This window comes from Uloborus diversus, chromosome 1 (genome assembly GCF_026930045.1).
Source record: "Uloborus diversus isolate 005 chromosome 1, Udiv.v.3.1, whole genome shotgun sequence".
Taxonomy (NCBI): domain Eukaryota; kingdom Metazoa; phylum Arthropoda; class Arachnida; order Araneae; family Uloboridae; genus Uloborus; species Uloborus diversus.
In genome coordinates this window covers 245,447,478-245,472,968 of record NC_072731.1, presented here as the reverse complement: position 1 = coordinate 245,472,968, position 25,491 = coordinate 245,447,478, and the positions used below count along the sequence as shown (strand labels likewise).

The 25,491-nt window shown below is 33.5% G+C and overlaps 1 protein-coding gene across 1 annotated transcript; it reads right to left on the bottom strand.

The window, feature by feature from the left end:
* Positions 1 to 596: 596 nt before the first annotated feature.
* On the bottom strand, positions 597 to 20,349 carry LOC129226382 (uncharacterized). The gene is made up of 7 exons (XM_054860988.1): positions 20,114 to 20,349; positions 15,160 to 15,374; positions 10,318 to 10,479; positions 8,783 to 9,118; positions 6,046 to 6,246; positions 3,103 to 3,426; positions 597 to 1,944 (listed from the first exon to the last, which is right to left on the bottom strand). Exons 2-7 carry the CDS (start codon positions 15,274 to 15,276, stop codon positions 1,411 to 1,413), a joined length of 1,674 nt encoding a protein of 557 aa, XP_054716963.1. The 5' UTR covers positions 15,277 to 15,374; positions 20,114 to 20,349; the 3' UTR covers positions 597 to 1,410.
* Positions 20,350 to 25,491: the final 5,142 nt, after the last annotated feature.

The window sequence follows — 25,491 nt, the reverse complement described above, 5'->3', positions numbered from 1 at the left end:
TTTGAAACTGGCAATAATTACTTGTATTGAATTAATATTGATTATTAGTTAAATGTACCCGCATATATCAAAATGTTTTCCAGCATATAGGGGGGGAGGGAAGTGAAACTGCTGATATTCGTTTAATCGAGCTGATAGTGTCAGAAATCTATGAAGAACAAAATATTCATTTTCGATATTTTCTAATATCTTAAAACAAGTTATAAATTATGTTAAAATAATTAGTTATCCAACGTTTATGAAGCACAAAATAATTTGCTGCAGTAATTATTTTTGCAGTAATTTGCATTATTTTGTGCTTTATAACATTGGGTAATTGATTATTTTAATTTTCACCCCAAAGGTATTTATTCGTTATAAACTATGTTGTTTTTAAATGCGTAAAAAGTATTCAAAATACTATGTTAAACGTTTTGTAAGGAAATGCATTTTTCGATTACAAAAGCAACTAAAATCACTGAATTTACGAAGGGAAAATGTAGAAATAAATCATTTTTTTTGAAACTGAAGAAAATTAAGAAATTGTGGAAATAGAGAGTTATAATAATCAATATTTTTCAGAACAAACTTTATTAAAGATTTAAGAAGATGGAAAGTCTTATGAAAGACAATATAATTGAAAATAAAATACAAATGCAATTGCACAATAAATAATCAGCTACATTGCACACAACAGAACAATTTTAAATGCATTTGGTTGACATGTGTCGCATTTCTTTTTTTGTCTGCTTTAAAAATCATCATTAATAAATTATGATTAAAATATTTAAGCTAGACTTTACAGATTATCATCTAAGAGCGAGAAGAAAGGAATTGGTCAATTGAAAAATCAATCTATTTCGGTTGGAAGAGGATTATAAATACATATGTTTTATACATTTAACTGTCGATTTGATAAAATATTCACAGAAACACATTATAGCTTTAAAAGTTTTTCCTATTGTTAATAAGTTGTGAGACTTACGTTTGAGAAATAAAATCTTTCCATTTTCATTAAAAAGTAACTATTGTTTCAAATAAGATAATAGTATGAGTGTTACCTTAAACAGAGAATACTGTTTGTTGACTAAAAAAGATGGAATATCATTGCTGTAAGAATTTTTTCCTCAAATGGAATTTTCTTTAAATATATGTATGTATTAAAATACATTTCTTTTATCCGTAAAAAATATGTTGCAAAAATAGTTATTTTCATCACTCGACAGTTTTTTAAAATATAAATTTTTCTGAATTTCAAATAACCTTTGAAAAGACTAGAAAACTTAATTAGCTCATCTGAACTTGGGATCACCAGAATACTACAGCACATGAAATATACATAAGATACATATAGATGTAGATACATAAATAAAATATACAATTAAGTACAGAAAGTCCCCTTCTAACCGCCTAAATTTAAATGTTGTTCTGCTAGTGAATTGTTTTTGGAATTGCTGATAAGACAATGTTTTCCACAAGACGATCGGTGAGGAAACCTGATTTTCCCTTCACAAACTCCAGTTCTGCTGGTCGAACTTTTTCTGGTGCTTCAGTGCACCACACAGATGAATCGCTCAACTTATGCTCAAGATCCAGATGGTTGACCGGGGGAAGTCCCAAGACGCCCCTGAAGAGATTCTCGATGCAGGAGCGTTGTCTTGCCAGGGCATTCACAACAGGTGCGCCCCTAGGCACCAAGGGGGCCTTGCAAAGGTAGCTGAGGATAGATAGAACTGAGTTGAAAGGCTGGAAGGCTGTTGAGCTGCTGCTGAGGACTCTGAAAGAGATCCTTTGGCAGAGTTCAGTGAGGACGATTAGGTCCAGGATTAATGGAGAGGCCAAGAGGGAATCTTCACAAGTGTTGTGAACTACAATTGTGTTCTTGCCGTTCATCAAGATCTCAGAGGTGTACTCGTCTAGTGCCCTCTTGCTGTCGCCGACGTAAGGGACATATTTGATTACGACCTATAACAAAAATAGAGTTTTAAGTGAAAATTATCTTTAAACAAAATTCGCGCTTACTCATCTGATATGCTGTTTTTTTTTTCCCACACTTTCATACACTGTTAAAACAATTTTTAAGTCTAATTCTAAAAGTCTTCGAAAACTAATTAGCTGAGAATTTTTCACTGCTACTAATGGCTGTAATTACGCTAAGTTTAACAACCTGCTCATTTATAACATGATTCTTTGTAGGCATTCTTAAGAACACTTGGAATGCGTAGAATGAAGAGTGACTTGTTGAACAGACCGACTGATTATGAAATTGCAGCTAGACTTTATTTTACACGGTGTAGACTTTATAGCCGATAATGTGCGGGCTTAATAATTATTCTTCAGTAAAAACGTAATATGCATCTCTTTGCGAAGACTGGAGGTTAACGGTACAAATTTATTGCATAGGCATTTTTCAACAACATTTCTATTTGAATACATCTGCTACGATTAATAATTCTTTGAAGTTATGCGGTCTTTTAAAATTTTTACCTGTCCTACTCTGAATAAACTTAATAATGATTTTTTATTTTTATTTTTCAGTGTATATTTCAATTTAAAATCGGAACTCAAAGTTCTAGGCAACAAAAACTGTATGAAAATAGGAAAAACTTAACTAGTTTTTAATTTAAGTAGTAACAGCTACTATCTTGTTTGTAACTTACAAAATTCTGCAAAATTAAAACGCTATGTACAATATTTTTAACAATACAATTTATATGCACAACGATCTTGACGTCATTAATTGGTGTACATTTTAGTCTGGAACGGCGGTTGAAACATATCATGCTAAAATTAACTAGCTTTGCCCATATGTTTTCAATTGACATTTTAAATCACCGAATCTGCGAAGCAATGTACTGTTACATGAAATAACCGAGAGTTTTTACGCTGAAATGCAGTTTTCAACTACATACACAAGTGAAACAAAAACATTTTTAATAAAATACGTTTAGTGTATACGTTACATACATATCATTTTTACGGTCATATGCCAAAATTAGTTGACAGACTTTTTTTTTTCTTTTTTGAAAATAAATTTCATGTTTGGAAGAGCTTAACACATCGCTGCAGCACAAATATCTTCAGTAATGTGTATTTTCTTATGCATAGTACTGTAATACTTACGCAATGGTCAGGCTTCTCCCCAGGCTCATAGAGAACTGAATTAGAGGCTACCATGTCATCAACAACATTGCTTTTCGAGATTTCTTTGGAGCGGAACTGCAGGGGGGCTGACAGGTTTTTCCCATCGTTGTTTCCCAAGTGATTATAACTGACCATAGAAACCGGCTTGATTCCTGCGCCGATCAAGAAATCTACCAGGACGGATTTGAACTTGGTCTGTCCTGACTTGAAATCGTCCCCACCAATCATGACGTTGTTCTTTTCTGCGAGTTCTCTCACTCCAGGAACGAAAGTATTCTGTGGCGATCCGTTGATGTATGCACACTAGAAGAATTGAAAACCAAATCATCGATTAGTACCAATGACCCTATGTTCTTAGATAAGTTAGGTATGAAAAAAACACATAAACAAATAAATTGCTGTTCAGTTTTGGTCTCCTTATCTTAAGAAAGACATTAATGTATTGGAAAGGGTTCAAAGGCGGGCTACAAGGCTAATAAGTGGACTTTCCCACTTAGATTATGATTCCAGGCTTAGAAGGCTAAAAATGTACAGTCTTGAGCAAAGAAGAGACCGAGGGGACATGATTCAGCTGTTTAAATTCATTAAAATGAAAGATGTTAGGGGGCTGAAGTTTAGCACTGAAAACAGGACAAGGGGTCATTGTTTTAAGCTATTTAAATCTCTGGCTAACATGGGTATTAGGAAAGATTATTATTTTAGCAGGGTAGTGGAACCTTGGAACAGCTTACCGGAAGAGGTGGTAATGAGCAAAGGAGTAGACAGTTTTAAGAGGGCCATTGATCTTCACTGGGGATTGTAAATTGACTAGGACCAGTCTAGCTGGGCCCAGAGCCTGTTGCTGGTCGTCACTTTTGTATTTGTATTTGTATTTGTATTTAATTGAACAACATCAAATTATCAAATTGTCTCAATTGCTAAGTACATATGAAATGCATAATTATTTTTGTATCTTTCTATAAGAAAATGTGTCCCTCCCTCATAAAATTGTAACAGAGCATAATCAAAAAATTAATCTAAGTTTTGAAGAAATATAAAGCTTCCAAATACTAAGGAAAATTTCTTATTTCAAAAGAAGATCCAACTCTTGAAATTGGTAGATTGAGATTTTTAATCAAATCTGCGGCAATCACATTTGTTGAAAAAGGTTTGTCTAGTCAAGATATTTATTTTTCATACTTAAAACTATTATAAAGCACCTATAATTCCAATTAAATTCTGATCTCTTGAAATTTTATTAAGCGAGAGGTTTTGAAGAGTCTTATTAAAGTTTTAGAAAGTTTGACGCATGCCAATGTATTTTTCCTTTCTTCTTCAGCTTTTTAAATTTTTTAGCATTTAGGATTTATCACAAACTGTAATGAAAACGGAATGTATCACTTCGACAAAATGGCTAAAGAGTTATTATAACAGTTTTGCATTTTGAAGTAATTATTACAGCTTTTTTTACATTTGAGTGCATTTAAAATTGCTTCTAGAATATTAAAAAAATAATAATAATAAGGGAATTTTTAGGGATTTTTCAGGTCACCGAAATCCCTGGTATTTTTGATGATGAGCTGATCTTAGGTATTACATTCAATTAAGTTTTCAGAATAGTTGTGCTGCACATCTGACCGGCATATTAACTTCTTTCTATTCTGAGATTTCACGTTTGAAAAGAAATTCGGGTTAATCGCATGTCACAGCTCTTTTGTTAACGAAAATTTACTTGTATCTACAATGTTCTGAAAGGTTATGGGAACAAATTCCCGAGGGGTAGGGGCTGTTCCTATTCATTTCAGTCTCCTGGATAGAAATCATGGATTTGCAGTCACGTTCATTCGCTGATCAAGTTTGTGCTATTACAAAGTTAGGGAGGAGAATTGCTAAATAAATGTTGCGTATGAAGTTTTGAGTTAATTAACAAAAATTTGAAAAAAAGTATAATATGTTCATTATTATTTTCAATTATAAAAAGCAAAGTTTTCTGAATTAAAATATTTCGACCTTTTGTTTTAATCATCTCACAAAACCATAGTTCTAGAGAACTTTTTTTATAGAATACATGGTCAAAAGTATAACTTCAACTATTTCAGCGTTCTGACAAGTTCAGTTTCAGAAAGGAACTGACAAAAGTTTTACAAAGGCAAGAGATAATGGACAAGTGTTCTACTAGAAAATATTTTTAGTGAAATTTATTGTCTTGAACTTTTTATTCTTAATATTTGATATTTAAACAAGAGTAGGCACTATAATGGTAGCCCAAATTCTTCAATTGGGTGTGCGGCATATATATTTTTTTTTAATTTTAATAAAAGAAGCAATTTGAAAATTAGCTCCCAGAAAAAAAATCCTAAATGCAAATCGTAAAAAGGTTTACGATCACAAGGATGCTTTATTAAACTACAGAACACATTAAACCATCCACTTTATCAAGGCCCTTTTTTTTTTTTTTTTTGAAGTTGGTATGTTACATGCAACGGCCTAGATTAGTGGATCCCAACCTGGAGGCTATCGCCCCACGGCGGAGATTCAGTTCTTCCGGGGGGCGAGAAATTAATGAGGGGCGATAGAGGATGCGATGAGTATTTAAACGTCAAAATAATTATAATAAAAAGCGGCTTTTTTGCGGAAGATAGGGGGAGGGGCCGATAGTTAAGAGGTTAGTCAACCTCTAGAGAGGAGCGATGGGCTTAAAAATGTTGGAAACCAATAGCAAAGATCATTTAAATTGCAGATAGAAAGTCCTAGTTTTGTTATTTCAAACAAATGTTTTGTGACAATAAACATTTTGGTAAGCACGATTCAAAGCATCTTTAATCTATCTTATTTACAGGAAAATTATAGACGTAATAACCCTTGACCTAAGGTCTCCATCGGTAACTTGATATCCAAATCCAAAATCCGCATTTCGTTTGGTTTAGCATTAAAGTAACTTACATCTTCAAGTATGCTGGCAACAGCATATAGTGTTGAGGGCGACACTTCAGACGCATTTTCTTTAATAGACTTTAGCAAGTTTGCTGCTGTGTCATTCAATCCTTCTCTGATGTCAGAGAAGCGTTCTGTGTTGGCTGTCCATAACACTATCACCTTTCCCACTTTGTTCTTTTCTTTGAATTCACGGATCTGTTTGCGAATCTAGGGAAAGAAAAACTTTAATGAGTCTTTATGAAAGTAATTGTAAGTTGAATTCCATAATTCTTTTTTAAGATCATTGCGAAAATTAAAACAATCATTAGCTTAAATCAAAGAAATAAATTTGTTCGTAAAGGGTGAAATAAACTTGTTTTTGAATACAACTTGAATGAAACTACGTGCCTGATGTTAAAAAAAAAAGCCAATTTTTTGAATTCTAAAAAAAAATTCGCCAATAAACATTTTTTAAAGGTTGTATGATGTTTATGTTTAATATTAAAAATATGCGCTAGAACTACACACAATACATAACAATGAGACGCTAAAATAAATGCTATAAATTTTCAATGCGAAGAAAAATCGTCACCGCTATATGTTTTTAGAATTTCTATTTATGGATGTAGTGTATGAATGAATTATTGCTATCCGGAAATTTTAATTTTTATAAAAAACATTTTTAATGATGCAACTATAAATTAAAAAATGAGATGAAGAGGATGAAGAGCCCATTGGACAAATGGAGAGTGACAATTGCACTGCAAAAAATTCAGGAAAAGAAAGGGCACCAAATGTGCTTAATTTACACCAATAACATTTCTGCAAAACTTAGAAACCTCGCAGCTAATCAAGTCAGTTACCTTCCAGGCATCAACCATAGAACATTTCTGAATTCTTCAGAAAAGTTCAACAAGTCAAGATGGCACGCATGCCAATTCCAATCTCGCAAATGTTCCCTGCCCAATAAAAACTTAATCACTGAATTTAGGAAACTTTCCGCAAAGAAAATTGATTTTTCACAGGAATCTGATGAAAACCTAAAACTCAGCTGGAAATAATCCGTGGCGTTAGGAAATTATCTTACCACTAGCAAAAATACCCGGCGTTGCCTGGGTCAGTAATAATTATTAGAAAAAATCGTTACTTGCTTTTGTTTTCTGTTTTAAGTAAAAGAATTTAAAACACATCTTTTTGACGTGATTAAAAATCGAGTTTCTTCCTTACCCATAAAACTAAAATAGCAATAAGTATAAAAACAAAGTAGTATTGATTTAGAAACCAAAGCACTATATTTAAGCATATACAAATTTAAAAAACATGAAATTAATCTTCTCATGTTTAAAAAGATTAATCTGTTGATACTTTTTTTTTAACATGGAGTCTAAAACCTTCTCTGTATGGCTAATGAAGTACAAAGTGATTAAAAAAAAGTAGCTGCGCTCGTAATCCCCTTATACTGGCTTTAGTTATTTCGGGAAATTTCAATCATTGTGGCTCTTGGTGCGATTTTACCGAATTTGCGAAAGTCGTTTCGAGGTACCTTCGATGATGCTCCCCCATTCTTTCCTTACTTTGTAAAACGATATGATATTAATTTTCGTTACAGAGATATCGTCGCCAGATGCTGAGATATTTTTGGTCACCATAAAATGGCGCTAAACAGTTTCATCCGAAATGTTACCAAAATAAGTAATAAAATTTGGTGATTGTTTGAAATTGTGCAAAAAGGAAAATTAATGGAAGTTTTTGTGCTGTTTATGGATTTGCCTAATTTAGTTGCTGGATTATTTAACACAGTAAAAAAAGTCTTTTGAAAATTCTTTGATTGGCGATATTTTGTTTACATGGTGAAAGCTGAGAAACATTATGACGTAGTCTTCGGCTTCAAAAACAGCAACGTTGAAAAAACTGCCAAATGCATCAGCTACGGAAATCTTTCTGCAAAAATTTTGGCGATCTGTTGGTTGTTTGGATAATGAGTAAGTGTTCAATTATCATAAATAATAATAAAAACCATTAATTACTTTAAAGTTCCGTTTAAATGGAAAATCATCAGCCAAATCATGTATTATTTGCCAATATTGTGCAAAAATCTTACTTCAAGATTTGACTTGAGAAAAGCCTTGAACAATCACGAAAAGCAAAGAAAGTCAACAATACAACAATTGTCGCTATCGACAGGGAGTTGAGATGATACACTAAATACTGTATTGAGTTGAGGAAAGCCTTCGAACATGGATCTAAAAAGCTCATAACTCGTTTTTTATTCTACTTAGAAATTTCGAACAGGTGCCATCTTCAGCAGAAAAATCAGAGCTTTCGATGGACATATAATGTAAATATGTGCAAGTATTTTTTCATCCCAATATTAGAGAATTTATACAAAAATTGTGTTTTATTGCCCCCCTAAGGGGCTTTTGCCCCCCATAACGGGACGAAAACTACCCTATGTGTTATTCTGATGCATAAGCTATATTATTGTAAAGTTTCATCAAAATCCGTTCAGTAGTTTTTGCGTGAAAGAGTAACAAACATCCATACATACATCCATACAGACAAACTTTCGCATATATAATATTAGTAAGATATACAGATGAAAAATATTTTCTAACTAGAGCTTATACATCTAGGGTTGGTGAGCAATTTCAGAACCTCATCAGCTGTACATTGTGCAAACTAACTAAATTAAGGTATCAATATATTGCATGCTTGTAACATTTATACGCATCGAGGGGGAAAACTAACGGAATGTAGTACTTACAGTGTCCATTTGTTGTTGTTTGGTCCCACTGATGACGTTATCGGCCCTTGATTCCTGATTGGCTGCAATAAAATCTTTGTCGTAAATGGCGGGAAGGGGCACCATGCTTTCCATCAGAGGCTTCAGCTGCCTCTGAAGATCATATTCAAATACTCTAGCTCGTTCCATGGCTTCGGCCAAGTTGAGAGATGAGATGTCCCATCCTCCGAAGATAATATCATTGGGGTTGACAAGAGGGAGGACATCCTTGAATGGAACATAAACTTCACCTGAGGATTCGGAAGTTCCAAGACAGATCGTTCCAGCTTGTATCAGGGAGCCAAAATAATTGGGCTTCTATTGGATAGAAACAGATCAAAATGAATGTCTAACATTTCGGAAATACTTCAGTACATCTTCATTGCATTATAATTTTTAAAACTCTTCGACACGTTGACATCAGGCCCATAATTTAGGGGGGTCAGGAGGGAACAATTGAACATCACCCGGGCTTTGAGAAATTAATGAATTTACACATAAGTGTGTGTGGTTAAGGTTGTATTTCGGTGTAATTTGAATTGAGTATACACGATGGTATAACCCTTTGAGTCCCCCCCCCTCTTGGGAACCGTCAAAATGACAGGCCTGCACGTTGACCAGAATTAGCTTTCTTACATATTGTTTTCTCTTTTCTTTGTTTGAAATTATTGAAGTCATGATATTATATTTGTAATTGGAATATTAATTAGAACTAGTTGCTTGTAAATAAATTTATATAGCTCTTCCGTATTGCGAACAAAATGCCTTATCCGCTGATGCGCATTCAATGAAATGCTGCAAAAGCATTAGATTTTTAAAAATATCTGGCAATAATAGCGTATAATTTCAAATTTAGAATTGAAAATTCAACAGTATACTTTGTTTGATATTTGTATTTTCAATGTTATTTCAATAAAACTTCTGTTATCCTATGATAAATTAGATATTGTATTATTTTGTGCTACATGCCAAACTGGTTAGAGAGATACATTATCTGAATAATAAGAACTCAAAAAAGAACTAGAATCAACATTATTTATTATTTTGTTCAAAATCTTTAACGTCGCAAAATCTCCATACCACAATGCTATTTTACTCAATAGTTTCCATGTCACAGGTATATTCAATAATACAAAGGGTAATGTATTTATTTGAAACATATTATTTAGCAACAACGAATTTAAATTGTGAACTTTGATTACTTTAAACAATCATAAAGTTCAAGTAAAAATAATGTTCAAAGTTAAAAACTAAGCTGTCTCATCGACAGGATTAAGCAGTAGATGAACTCTATAATCACATACAGTGAAACCTGTGTAAGTTGACACTTGCGGTGCAGCTCTTAAGTGTTCAACTTACAAAGGGTTTGTTACGAGATTCTCAGACAAAATTGGTGCAGATTGGTGGTCAAGATAGACAGGTGATCAACTTGCAAGGGTGGTCAACTTTACAGGTTTTACTGTACTTGAAATCAAATTATAAATTTTAATAAAAGTTAACGGAAATATTGTACTCACTTTGACTCCATCTTTGTTTTGCCAAGTGATATTATGCTTGTTGGCCAAGACGGACCCAATAATGGTGGATCCATTGTTACCACCCCATCCTACGAGCATCACCCCAAGTTTCGGAACATGTCTTGAAGTACGGAATTGAACTCGAGTTGTCCTTGGAATTACCTAAGCGAAAGAAGAATTTCAAAGTTGGATGGAATCCAAACATTCTGCAGGTGTTAATGATCTTTTAATTAATATATATATATTCTTATTCATCCAACTTGACACAAATGACTGAATGAAAAAGAACAACTAAAAGAACTATAAATTTATCTCCGTATTCAGTCATAGGATACTAATTGTGTGAGAAGCTCCAACTCTAAAAATAGTCTTATTTTTTATGTTTCTTGCTGGCAGAGTTTTTTTTTTTTCTGCTAAGCTATCACTAAATAAATAACTGTTAATTAAAACTGTTCATAACTCAATATAATGTAACGAAAAACTAACTTGAAAAAGGGTTTTGGGAAATAATTCATTTTAGTTGGAACTTTACACGAATAAACATTGAAAACAAAAATAATATTATACGATTCAAAGAAAGAGAAACATTTGCCGCAAAATGAATGGAAATACTCTTTTAATAAGAATTTTATTGCTCCCTGAATAATGCATTCCCCGTGTTATTATGGAAAGACATGCAGTAAACCCTTATTAATCAGATCCCAATTAAACCGGACTTCACTTCATAGGCCAGTGCCGATACCTTTGAAAATGGTAAAAAGTTTTTTTTTTTTAATTAGAATAAGGTGAAACCCATCGGAAAAGTAAGAAAATATAATAAAACTGTCTGTACCCGACGCGCGTTGTTACGCCAACAAAAAAATACATCGTTATACTGATTTTCATGACAATCGGTTGAACGGGGCAGAAGTTGCTACTCTGCAGTGCCACCTGGTGGTGAGTGGCTTCAATGAGCATATTATGCACCTTCTCCATGGAAAAATACATATATATAGCAATTTTCATAATAATCGGTCCGGGTATCAAGTAAAGCCGTGACTATACTCAAATTTTGTACTCACGCAGTTTGCAAGATCAATCAATCGCTAAAAATATCAAATAGAAAAAGTTTTAAATCCCCCGGCTGCATGAAAAGCCATAAAACAATAAAGAAAGAATTTATTTGTTCAAACTCAAGAAAAATGGCAACAGCTAACTTCTTATCAATGAGATCTTTCACCGAATTAATTTCTGCAGCCGATAATTTTATTCGTATTTATCCAATGGATTGTGACTTATATTGGAATAAAAAAGGAACTATCTATCGGATTTTTTTCGAACTGGTCTATAAACATTCCCAGTACCAAAAATAACAAACGGTGCAAGCTTCAGCCAAATCTGCCGGGTAATTTTTGAGTTCATGGATGACATACAGACAAACATTCATTTTTATATATATAGATAAATAGGAAAAATAATTTACGGCCGATCTGAGTTCGGGAAGGGGGGAGGAGGGAGGGTTCAAGAGGGGAAAACGGTTTATCATGATTTCCGGCCAAAAAAAAAAAAAAAAAAAAAAAAACATGAGATTGTAAATGTGAGAGCGTCTTTATTTTCTTTTTCTTCCTTTGATTTTCTCTGTCTTGAAGTGCGAAACGTAGCTGTTGGAAGTCTCATCATTATACTGACTTTGACAAGTTCCATGAATTAAAGCTGATGTTAAATTCTCAAATTTTTTGTGTTTATTGTCTACACTTCTCTTCATGGTGACGTCAGAACATTAGTCGAACAGTGATATTCGCTATTCTATATGTGAGGATAACTTTTTACTTGAATGTTCTATAGAACATTGTAGCCTTCAGAAAATATTTCGCACAGAAGAGGAAAATGGTCTAGAAAGGTCTGGGCCTTACTACCTGCTGATTATTTCGTAGCGACTGCTAAGATCGTTCGAGCAATAAACAACATGCTTTAAAAACATACACGTGCAGGTTAAGTTAGTTAAAGTTAATCGTAACGAATTGACTTATTTAAAATAAACTTTTGGAATCTACATAGTAATATAAATACTACGTGTATTTTGATTTGAATCAATCAGCTGTAAAATAAAAGTTATTATTTTCATTCATAGATAGTATGCTTAACGTGACATAACCTAAAAAAAAAATTGAATTATACAGAAAAATGGTCGTTTTTAATCAAAAATTTCTTTCATACTTTTATTTTTAATATATCCGAACATTGAATGTGTGAAGCTGTTCAAAATAACAATACAAGAGATAATACATTACAAATTACAGCATATTCAAAAACAAAACACGCAGAATGATTTCGATAAAAACATTAAAGCTCGTTTGAGAAATGTGCCTGTTTTAGTTGAAGTAAAAGCGCATTATCACACTGCTTGTATGTCAACTTTTTATAACTATTTTCGCGTGGCTTATGCAATCTTTATATTCCACGGATTTTCCATTTTTTAATTTAGCAATTTAACATAAAAACTTACATTTTTTGAGTAATTAAAGCGTAAATTTTAATAAATAGCTTAAAATTTTACGTAATGATGATTTTTTGTTTTTCAAATTCGAACGTTTTCGTGTTTTTCCATTTTCTGCGAAATTTTCCCATACTATTGTATATATTTTTTATACCATCAAAAAGTAGAGATTCCAACGAAAAAAACACGCTCCGATTTTTTTAAAAAATCAGACATTTGACGTGAGATTTTTCGATTCAAAATTACAATGCTTTTTTTTATTCAATCAAAAATAGAATAAAAAATAAATATTTTAAATCAAAAAAATTGCAGTGTATTTGAGACATAAAAAAGTAACTTTTCACTAAGTTTCGGGAAAAAAATTGTTTTTTTTATGGGAGATAAAAATAAAAAAACAGAAAGTTGGTTTTTTGAGGTTATGTAAAAAAGTGCAAATACAAAAGTTGTAGTTATTTTTATTACCAACATTTACTTTTTTCGTTACGACTCGTAGTTTTGGCGGAAATCATGATAAACAGTTTTTCCCCCTTAATCCCCCCCCCCTCCTTTCTCGAACTCAGATCACCAGTAAGTTATTTTTCCTATTTATTTTATTATGTTTTCTCACTTTTCCAATGGGCTCCATCCTGTTCTAAATTTTTTTGATCTCAAACATTATTGGCACTGTCCTATAATCCGGACAGACATTCAGATGTACGTACTGCATAAATAAAAGGCGAGTATCATGTTCGAAGTAGTTTTTCATCTTACGATTATTGTAAGTAAAATAATGTATAATCATACCACACTTAAATTTCTCTTTTTAGGTTTTATATTTCATTCTTTTAAATTCAAAATACAATTTTTGCTGTGTACAGTTGTTTCTATTGTGCTTTGGCTCAAGTTGTAGGCTGTTTTGTTCAATTCGTATTTTCATTAATTTTGACAACCTTGATCCCCTATTACAGTCCGGGTTAATCAAGTTCTGCCGTAGCTGAATAAATTTGATTAAATTGGAAATACAGTAGCTAACAATTTGATAAGATATAAAAACTCTGCTTGCATCTTAGTCCTTAAACTGTTGGTACTCTTAGTACCAACAAAACAGCATCCTTTGCCATTTCCAAGAAGTTTTGCAAAGCATAAATTATTACAAGATCTACTGACTGATTGGCAAGAACGATGGGAACAAGACATAACAGGAAGACTAATCTACAAAATCCGTCCGAAAGTTAAACTTACTCCTTTGAATTTAAATAGACATGAAATTTTTTTCTTTACTGGCCATGGCCCTTTCCCTTCATACTTGAAAAGATTCCATATTAGAAATAGTGACCTCTGCAGATGCAAATCAATTGGAAATCCTCAACATTACATACAACATTGCATTCACACTTCTTCATTCCATCTTCGTTCTTCTGGCAATTGGACTCAAGACTTAAAAAACTATTATTCGTTTCCTGCAGCAAAAAAGAAAATTACAGATCTTATTACATTTCTAATTGACCACGAACATTTTCTCTTTGGATAAATTTTTTTTACTTACTTTTTTTTTTTTTAATATATAGGCATTAAGCATTTTAATTAATTTTTTAAAATTATTATTTTTATTATTTATTTATTGATTTTTTATTATTATTTTTTTTTAATTCATATAATTATTATTTTTTAAATATTTTTATTTTATTTATTTATTTATTTATTTTTTTATTTATTTTTTTTTTGTTTCATTTTATTTTATTTTGCTTTCATCTATTTTTATTTATTTATTTATTTTTATTTATCTTAATGTAAATATTTATATATATTCTTTATTATTGAACAAAATTATTTTCTTCTGTATATATCAAAATTTATTGTTTATCAGTGTGGAGTATTGTTACATTTTCTCGTACGTCATCTCATAATTTGTGAAATTTAACATTGTTGAATGTGTACAAAAGGATGACGTATTTAGTAAAAAAAAAAAAGTCCTTAAACTGCTTATATAATGACAATAATTTTTAGTTCGCATGAAATCTACATTTTACTTTTAGTAAGATGAGAAAATTCACAAAATAATTACTTCTTAAAACATGTTTTCATTTTGAAATCATATTGCTTTTATAAAGCACAGTATAAATATAGTTAAAAGTAAATCACCATTGATATTTTTGTAATGTTTTTGCAGACAAAGTTCAAATATCGAAACTTTATAAGCTGAAAAACTTCAACTAATTCCAATACCAATCTAAATTATAGAAGTTATTTTTTAAAATATAGCTTCGTGATAAGTTTTATAAGATATGCGTGATGAGTTCAATAAGATAAGTTTTATAAGATATACTTATATCAGTTTGAGAACTAGCGAAAGTCTATTGTTTTTTCCTTAAAAAAATATCTCTTACTTTCACTGCTCCTTTTTCTTTCTCTACAATGCAGGTATCATATTTGTAATCTGCCTCAATATATTTGTCAGTGAAACGAGTGTTGGGGCTTTGTACTTCTACCTTTGATAATGACATAACTTAATTCTGTTGAAGGATGTTCGGAGGATGAACTCTTCACTGCTGTAGACCTCAACTCGAAATACAACGAAACGGATTTAACTTCTCACTGACGCCTGAAAAAATGAAAGTTTTAGAGACATTGAAATGTAATTAATCAAGAGCTTAGCTCATTTATATATGCAATTGTAAGTAAATCCAAATTAAATGCAATAAACATAGCTATGTCGCCAGTTAATATCCCCATCATAAAGAAAAATATTAATAAATAAAGAAAGAACCAAAGTGGAATAATAATACATAATTTAAAAATATACATTAATGTGTCACACTCAAATCATGAGCAACTGTTAAAGAGAGAAATATATTAGTGTGTCACACTCATAAATCATGAACAACTGTTGAACAACTTCTTTTTTCAAATGCTATACGATCTACTCATATACTTTGTATGCATAAATATAATTCAGTAATTGAAAAAGTAATATTTTATTTTTTACTGCGCATATCTCTATCGGAATGGGACTATTCGGCGCGGCCGTTTTGGCGCAGCCGTTTCGGCGCGAAACCCATTTCGGCGCGGCCGTTTCGGCGCGACCCATTTCAACACGACCAGTTCTAAAATCGAAATTGTCAGCGTGTAAATCTGCCAAACATTGCTTCAAAATTCAAGATATCTTTTGTTTTTTTAAGTTTTGTAAAATGTTTTATGAAGTAATATTTTTAAAGGTGTATTTTGTTTTCTTTTTTTATTTACCTTGATGTCCGTACATGGGTTTGTAATAGTTAAGTGGAGCTTTTTGGTTAGTTTGAAACGTGTTTTCACGTGAAGAAGACTTATGAAATTATTTCCAATAGCTGCAGCAACAAAGAAGTAATCACCACAGAAACACAAAACGGCTCAGCATTGATTAAAAAAAAAATCGACAAAGAGGTAGAACTGGTACTGGCATTATTTGCTAATTTTTCAAGATATTTTTATTTTATGTTATCGCAGTAAAACATACGTGGATCACATATGCCCCCTCTTTTCCCTCACTGTAAATTTTAAAATAAATTTTAACTAGCTTCTAGAGCGCTAAATTCACATTCTTCTTCCAGAAATCTTTTTCCTTCTTTGAACTAAAATTTCTGAAATTCATAAAGTTCAAAATGCAAAAATCTGGCGGCGAAACGGCCGGCACCGAAACGGTCAGCGCCGAAACGTAACAAACCCTCTATAGCGCCAGCTACCTAGCAATATTTTCATGTAGTAGCACATGTAGTCTATTCCAGTCAAGAAAAAATTACCTCTAAAAAATAAAGAATGCCATAATACAAGCAATTTTCGAAAATAGATACTCATATTGTAAAATTTTGGTTTAAGTCAAAAATGTTTTTGTTATTTTTAATAGATAAAGTTCATGTTTTTAACAATTTAAATATTAATTGAGACCTACTAATATTTGATGAAGTATTCATTTATTTAATATTAACCATATTTCTATTTTAAATGTTTTGTACAATTCGTGAAGTACATGCGGGGCAAAATGGATGGGGCCAAAGTGAAATAATTTATTTACTTAATCCTTTATCAAATCACTAACACATTCATTTATTAATTTTTTCATTTACATTCCTTCATTTACTAATTCACTTATTTATTCATTCATTTATTTTTCTATTCAATCAGTATTTTATTCATTCATTTATTTTTCTCATATATTAATTAATTTATTTATTCATTCGTTTTATTGTTTCATTTCCTTTTCATTTTTTCATTAATTCCTTTATTTACTCACTAGTGGTACCCGCACGGCTTCGCCCGTAATAGAAAAATTAAAAGGTCTTTTGGTTGGCCTGTATATTTACAAATAATGTATGGTGAATTGTCTCGCCAATTGGCTTGTACCCATGTTACGGTTCCACGTTTTGATGATTTCGTATCTCGCCAATTGGCTTGTGCCCATGTTACGGTTCCACGTTATGATAATTTCGTAATTTACTCGTCCATCTTATGATAATTCTGTTCTTAAAATTGGAATAGAAAAAGAAACACATCGAATTTTCGAAAAATAGCTTCAAGGTGCACACCCCCATGCTACAAACTAACTTTGTGCCAAATTTCATGAAAGTCGGCAGAACGGTCTAAGCGCTATGCGCGTCACAGAGATCCTGACAGACAGACAGAGATCCGGACAGAGAGACGAGACTTTCAGCTTTATTATTAGTAAAGATTTATCTGATCAAAAATATCTTTAGCAATCGAATAGAAAATGTTTTATTAGAAAAATATTTTATTTTTCACGTTGCCCCATGAAAAAAAAAGTGAAACTTTTCCAGCTTTTTTTAAGGTATAAATTTACTGACAAAAATAAAAAATAATGTTTCAATGCAAGTTTTATTGTAAAATACGTATATTATTCTTTCTTTATGTACGGTAATTTTCAGAAAGAATTTCCAATTTGTTCAGTTTGAAAAAAAGTAAGTTATCTTCACCATTTAACTTTGCCCCAAATTCCCCTACTTTATTACTACACTTGTGGTTTGTTGACAAACTTGAGGCATGAAAACATCGTAATATCTTGTTAGATTGGCATCTTGTGATCAATGTAACAAAAAGTAAAAACATATATATATATTTCCAGACATACTACACGTTTTTCATGCTTAATATGAAGAATGACTTTCATTTGGATGCAAAAGCTGTAGTTGATAGGGGAAAAATACATTAAATGATGTTAAATTATCAGAAGTCGAAAAATAACTGATATGTTACATCAGCCGGTTTTCTATTTTTTATAACATCATTTTAGTTTTCGAACGTTCTATCAGCTAATTTATAGAACGCCAATTAAAAAAAAGTCAGATCCAATACTGATTTTATACTTATTTGTGAGCAAGAAAGCATATTGTGTCTGACAACTATTTTTTTTAAAAAAAAATTTTGAAAAAAAAATAGAACCGACTTCAAAATTGCTCTAAAAAGTGAAAAATAATTTTATTCTTTAAACACCTTCGATAATACTTTTAAACATAATTTTTGAAGTTGGCGCAAAAACGATCGATAAAATCATTCACAGCCATAACTCAACTACAAGTATAAATTTAACCAGGTCCAGTTTCTTCACTACCACATGCATTACGCATTGATGACAGCATATTTGAGTAACGATATAAATGTTTCGTTCCTAAGTTTGGATGACTTTTTGATAAAAATATGAACGAAGCATGGTTACAATGGATTTTACTTTTTGTTTTTGCGCCAACTTCAAAAATTATGTTTAAAAGTATTATCGAAGGTGTTTAAAGAATAAAATTATTTTTCACTTTTTAGAGCAATTTTGAAGTCGGTTCTATTTTTTTTTTCAAATTTTTTTTATTTCATTCTTTTTAGTGTAAATGTAGATATTTCAGTAAAAATAAGAAGTTACCTAGTAAGAAGTGCGGCTCTATATCACTGTATTGCTTTAGAAAAGCCTTTATTCAAAATTATCATTACAATTACTATTAATGTTACAGTTATATGGCACCAAACTTTTATAACAATGAGTTTCATATTGTCGCGTAGATGAAGATAGCGAAGACAATGTGAAAGCCAAATGAAGCGAATACTCGTTAGTCTCAACTCGAGATCTTTATTCAGAACCACGAATGAACGTTACATCTCCTTATATACAACTTGAAAAAGTGCTGGAAGTTTCCAGCACTTGAAAAGATACAGAAATTAATAGAACATTCGAGAAAATACGGGAAACAGTAGAAACGAAATTTTAGTAAAATTCACTTTGTCCTAGTCGGGATTTGAACCCGGGTTGCTCGTGTGAGAGACGAGAATTCTACCACTGAGCCACCGTTATCCACGGATGAAAAGAGCGAACTTCGCTACAATATGATTTTAATCATTTAATAGGGAAATTTACTGTTTTTTGCCCATAACTTTTTATCTAAAGAACAAATATGGTCAAACAAAGTAATGGGACCTAAGTTGAGCCATCCTCTATCCATTAAAAAAAGAATCATCAAAATCGGTTCACTAGGTGAGACGCTATGAGTGGACAAACAAAAAAAAAAACATACATACGGTATGAACTGATAACCGCCTCCTTTTTGAAGTCGGTTAAAAAGAAGCGTGTGTGTGTTTACATCGCCAGTTGACAGTTTAACCGCAAGCGATGCAGTACCTACAGAGAAAACCGAATTACAGCAGTTAGAAGTGCACTCTGCGAGGACTGGAAGAATAATGCGAACGCCCTTAATAACAATTCTATTTTGAAACTACTTTATTTCGGTTAGAAGGTTAGAACAGAAACGCAATACTGCAAATACGAATTGGTTTTTTTTTTTTTTTTTTTTTGCGTTCCACAAGACCAAAGGATTCGTTCAATTCACAAATATTTTCATGCAAGTTATTTTATAATTTATTTTTAAAAATATGGTGTTATATCAAGTTTATTTAACATGAACATTTTACCTACTAGGAAATCAGATCATAATTTAATGAAAAACAAAATAGTATTTTTATTTCAAGAAGGGATAGAATGTTTTTCAAAACTTTTGAACTAAAAAAATGGTAAAATTCTTCAAAGTTAAATGGGAGGGTACTTAAATACTAAACATAAACTTATGTATGGTAAAATGTCCCACAAAATTAAGTGAGAAGACATTTAAATACTGCCAAAACATGCTTGACAGGTACTGTAGGAAAAATTTGAACAGTTTCATATTCATTAAAATTCTTCAAATAGTATACATCACATTATTTCTTAAAGTAACTTGAACATAAAAGCAGTGTCATATAGATAAATACAAATGCGTTGATGTATTGACATGCCAGAAAATATACTAAAAAATATTTAACAAAATAAAGTCTTACTTAAAATATGAAAGCACTCTATACGCTCAATGCAGTATAGAAAAGATGCTGGAGATAGGATAACCGATGGCAGTAACGCAAGAAAAGTCAATTCACCAGGACTGATAGCTTTGACCAATTCTGATCGTACTGTCCAACGATGAATTCTTTTATACACCTGTTAATGTTGGAATCGAAAATTCTGGAATTTCCGAAATTTGACCCTTTACTCGAGCAATACGCATCTGTGATGAGCAGAGTATCGAGAGAGTGAAGCTCGGGCGCATGCGCCTGTAGCGTCAGTGACGTAACAACCCGTATCACATGTTCTCTAGAATCACGTGTATCCGCATCGTTCAGTGAAGCAGGGTTGCTCCGGGAGATGGGAAAATTAAAATTGATTTTGCCGCAAAATCTCGTATATTCTTGACTTGAAGGTTCTAGATTTCGCTAGGAATCTATTGATGTTAAATTTGCACTGCCAAATAAATAATTTCAACGGGAAACAACGAGGTATTTTATAACAATATAATGTATTCATTTTTTTAAAAAATCTTTTTTCACAAAGCATAATATTTTGAGTTTGGAACATCCACTCATAGTTAAGGCAACTGTCACGATTTTTTTAAATATAATTTTTAAAATGGAGAAAATAATATGGAGTCTACAAAGTTTGACCACTTAGCCAGGAGTACCCATCAACCCCCCTCCCCCCCACACACAAGAGCAAGGGCGCCGTCCCTCCTCCCAAATACCACGAATTCTCTCCAAGAGCAAGAAACCCCCTTACAAATGGGGAACCCCCTCCGTCCCACGTCTAATTCCAGGGGCGTAGCTAAGGGGGGTTTTGGGGGACAAACCCCCCCCCCCCCCCCGAAAAGTTAGTCTCAAAAAGAAAAGAGAAAAAGAAGAGAGAAGAGAAAGAAAAAAAAAAGAAGAAAAGGAAAAAATTCCAAGCGATTATACACACACACACACACACACACACACACACACACATATATATATATATATATATATATATATATATATATATATATAAGAAGTAACCCCCCCCCCCCCGAAAGTCGGGTCTAGCTACGCCACTGCCTAATTCAGAGTGTGTTATGGGATGTCATTTGCATGAATCTGCTCTCACATAATGTTTCCGAGAATAAATTTCCAAAACTTTGGTATCAGATGAATAACAGGAAATCTGCTTTATCTCTTGATGAGTGAATAACTATCATAATTTGAACAAAGAATTAAAACACGTTGCTTTTTAGTGCCCATTTTATAAAACAAAATCAGATATTTCTAATCCTTGCCATAATCGTAATGGTGATAATTTAATTCTTTAAAATATGCCTGTGAGTTACACAACAGTGGACAACAAATACCACCGGTTATACGAGTTACGCATTTAAAAAAAAAAAGCTCTGAATAAAACTTCTGGAAGCAAAAACGTCCTTATAAGCATAATATTATAAACTTATTGTCTTTAAAAGCACAACATCCCCTTACAATGCTGAGATTAAAACTGCTTGCGTTATAAATCATTAAAAAGTGATTAATCATTATTTTTGCAGAAATAATTATTTTTATGAATTGTCATTAGAGCAAAGAGACATGAAAATAATTTTTAAACTGCTCTTGCTGATTCATTTTTATTGCATTATTAACTACTTGCTACTTGGTTGAGTGCAAGTATCCTCTGAATAGGATAACGACTACACTTTGCTTCCAATAATTTACAATTAGATTGAATGCAATTCGGGGGGGAGGGGGGAATAAATAATCAATCAAAATTGAGTCGTTACTTTCTAACAAGATCAAAGAAAAAAAAATAAGTAAATAAAATGAAAATAAGAAACATTTTTCTACTTTTCTTCATCGCAAAATTAGGGCATACGTGAACCCAAAATACATCAAGTATTATTTCTACCAAAAATGTAAGCTAAAAAATCGGAAAATTCGAAAAAAAAAAATTGAAATGCTGTTTTTTAAAAATAATTCGGGGTCTTCATTAAAGAACTGAAATTTTTCTTTTCCATTAGTTATTCTTTCTCATTAAGCAATCAAATGTATCTTCAAGATTGTTTTGTATTGGGCAATAACTGCCCTTACGTTTAGTTGCAAATCTATTCTCAATTCTAAAGAACCATTGAGCAAACTATTTCAATGGATTTGTTGCCGGAAATACATTGCGACTGTGAAAACAGTTGCTTCAGCAGATAATATTGTAACGGATCCGGTGCGGCTTCCAACTTTCTTGAAAGGACGACACAGTTCTTGATTAAAAACACAGAAATTTATTTACACTATGTACAGGAAAGATCGTCAACAACTGCTAAATTAATCATCAGCAATTAAGCAAATATCCCACAACACCGTAAACCCAACGGTTACACACGTATTTACTTCCAAATACGAAAAACAACACAGCGAAATGCCTCGCAATAAACAAAGCTAATACACTCTCAGTACAAATTCTCAATCGAAACTGAACTTTTTATCATGCGGGACGCTTTTTATAAACATCGAAAGAGAACTCTCAAATATTCCACAAGATTCGAAATGCTTCTCGAAAATCGTAGACCGTTATTTTATTTCTTCTTTTTATTCATTCGCGAATCTTATCAATGAAAAATAGGGGGAACCATATACTTCAATCGAATGTATAGGGGCTGTATATTCATTACGGGAAACTATTTGCAGGTTACGTTACTACAATAATTACTATTTACAGAATTCGTAAGATTGCCCCCTTCCTAAGGACTGCACGTCCCGGGCAGTACAATCCCCAGAAAGGGTGCCAAACTTCTATCACAAGTTCACAAATACACACATTAAATAATAACCAATAATGCATAGGAAACACAATAATAAGAAATATTACAAAACATTAAAAGCAAAAAAAAATTATCTACAACTTTTATGTTATCAACCATGGTTGTTTACGTAAATACTCATGAGCTTTGGCCATAGTATGGGGCTAACCGATCATAATGTACAACCCTAGGTTTTGCATTAGGTGATTTTTGGATCCTCACTACGACGTCATTCAGTCGGTTAAGGACTTTATAGGGTCCATCCCAATGCGACTGGAATTTGGGTAAAAGACCTTTCCGTCGGATCGGATTCCATAACCAAACCTTGTCGCCTTCGTTGAATTCATGTCCAGTAGACCTTGTGTCGTATCGGGACTTCATCTTCTCCGCCGCGATGTTGATTCGCTCCCGTGCGAAGTTATGAACGTCTTCCAACCGGGCCTGGAGATCCTGGATGTACTCCTCAAGCGATGAAGGCGCATCCGGAGGACGACCGAAGACGAGATCACAAAGTAGCCGAAGCTCTCGTCCGAAGAGCATCTGAGATGGGGCATATCCGGTAGTCTCGTGGACAGCACTGCGGTAGGCCAGCAGGAACAAAGGTAGCTTCTTGTCCCAATCCTGCTGATTTCTGGATACCATAAGCGAGAGATTATTCAGGATTGTGCGGTTAAATCTCTCCACCATGCCGTCCGATTGTGGGTGTAGTGGCGTTGTCCTAGTTTTCTCAATTCCGAAAATTTGACATAGGCCCTTAAACACAGCAGAGATGAAATTCCTCCCTTGATCGGAATGAATCTGCAAAGATGTTCCATATATCGAGATCCAATGTTGGACTAGAGTCTCTGCTACGGTGGTAGCTTCTTGATCTGGAATGGGATACGCTTCGGGCCATTTGGTGAAATAGTCGATGGAAACAAGAATGTATTTGTTCTCATCAGCAGTTCTTGGTAGAGGACCCAGGATGTCGATCCCAATTCGTTCGAAAGGAGCTCCAACGTTGTACAGATGTAGCTTCCCTCTGCTTCTTTTCTTCGGTTCTTTACGAGCAGCACAGGCGTCACAAGAATGGCACCACTTCTCTACGTCATCCTTCGCCTTGCTCCATAAAAAGCGCTCCCGAACTTTATTGAGGGTTTTCAAGACACCAAAATGTCCTCCAGTCGCACTACTATGTATTTCTTTCAGAACATCTGAAATCCTTGATCGGGGAAGTAGTAACTGCCACCTAGATGTTCTACCGTCATCAGATTCCCATTTACGGTGTAGCACGCCGTTCCGTAAATGGAGCGAGTTCTATAAAGCCCAGTATCTTTTTGTTGCAGGACTGAAGATGGAAACGTCCTGCCAGCTAGGTCGCCGACTGTCACTCTCCATGAACTCCAAAATTGGTTTTATGTCGGGGTCTTCAAGTTGATCTTTCCGAACTTGGTCGTTCCATGGATCAGGTTCAGATGATATTGGAGTCACTGTCACCTGATAGGCAGTAGGGCTAGTCGTTCCATACTGTTTCTCGATTCGGGAACAATAATTGCAGTTCTCAGGACAAGGTCTCCTTGATAAAGCGTCTGCATTACCGTGAGACAGCCCTTTTCGGTGCTTGATCTCCATGTCATATTCCTGGAGTCGCTATATCCATCTGGCTATCTGGCCTTCCGGATTTTTGAAGTTCAAAAGCCAAGTTAACGATGCATGATCTGTCCGAAGCAGAAACTTTCGGCCGTAGAGGTAATGATGGAAGTGTTCTACAGCTTTCACTATGGTCAGTAACTCCTTTCTGGCGACGCAGTAATTTCGCTCCGACTTTGATAAGCATTTGCTCCAGTAAGCGATGACATGTTCATTTCCGTCAATTTCTTGGGATAAAACAGCTCCGATGCCCTCGTTGCTCTCATCAGTGTCCAGGATGAAGGATTTTTCAGGCTGAGGATAGGCGAGGATAGGCGTTGATGTTAAAGCCTCCTTCAGTCGTAGAAATGCATCTTCGCATTCTTTGGACCATTCAAACTTTTGCTTGCTCTCCGTCAGCTTATGCAAAGGTCGTGCAATGTTGGAAAAACCCTTTACAAACTTCCTGTAGTACGTGCAGAGCCCCAGGAAACTTCGCAGCTGTTGGATGTTTTCGGGACGACTCCAACTCTTGACCGCAGATACCTTTTCTGGATCGGTTTGTACACCCTCAGAAGAGATGATGTGACCAAGGTAGTTCACTTCCCGGCGGAACAAATTACATTTGGACGGGCTTAACTTTAGATTGGCTTCCTTAAGCTTTTGCAGCATTTTCCTAAGATTAGCCAGATGTTCATCGAAGCTGCGTCCCACGATGATGATATCGTCTAAGTAGACCAGACAGGATTCGTAGGAAAGTCCTCTTAACAATGTCTCCATAAGACGCTCGAACGTAGCTGGCGCATTGCAGAGGCCGAAGGGCATCACTTTAAACTGCCATAAGCCTTGTCCAGTTGTAAACGCTGTCTTCTCTCGGTCATCAGGGTGTATCTCAACCTGCCAGTAGCCTCTCTTCAAGTCCAGGGTCGAAAACCACTTGTGCCCGGAAAGAGTGTCCAAGGTGTCGTATATCCGTGGAAG

Bases quoted from the DNA above. Each gene is read 5' to 3' on its own strand.
- LOC129226382 (XM_054860988.1), bottom strand. From the start codon at position 15,276: ATGTCATTATCAAAGGTAGAAGTACAAAGCCCCAACACTCGTTTCACT. The intron at 9,119-10,317 runs GTGAGTACAATA...TCTATCCAATAG, and splicing joins AAAACAAAGATGGAGTCAAA to AAGCCCAATTATTTTGGCTC. The intron at 3,427-6,045 runs GTAAGTTACTTT...CAATTCTTCTAG, and splicing joins TTGCCAGCATACTTGAAGAT to TGTGCATACATCAACGGATC.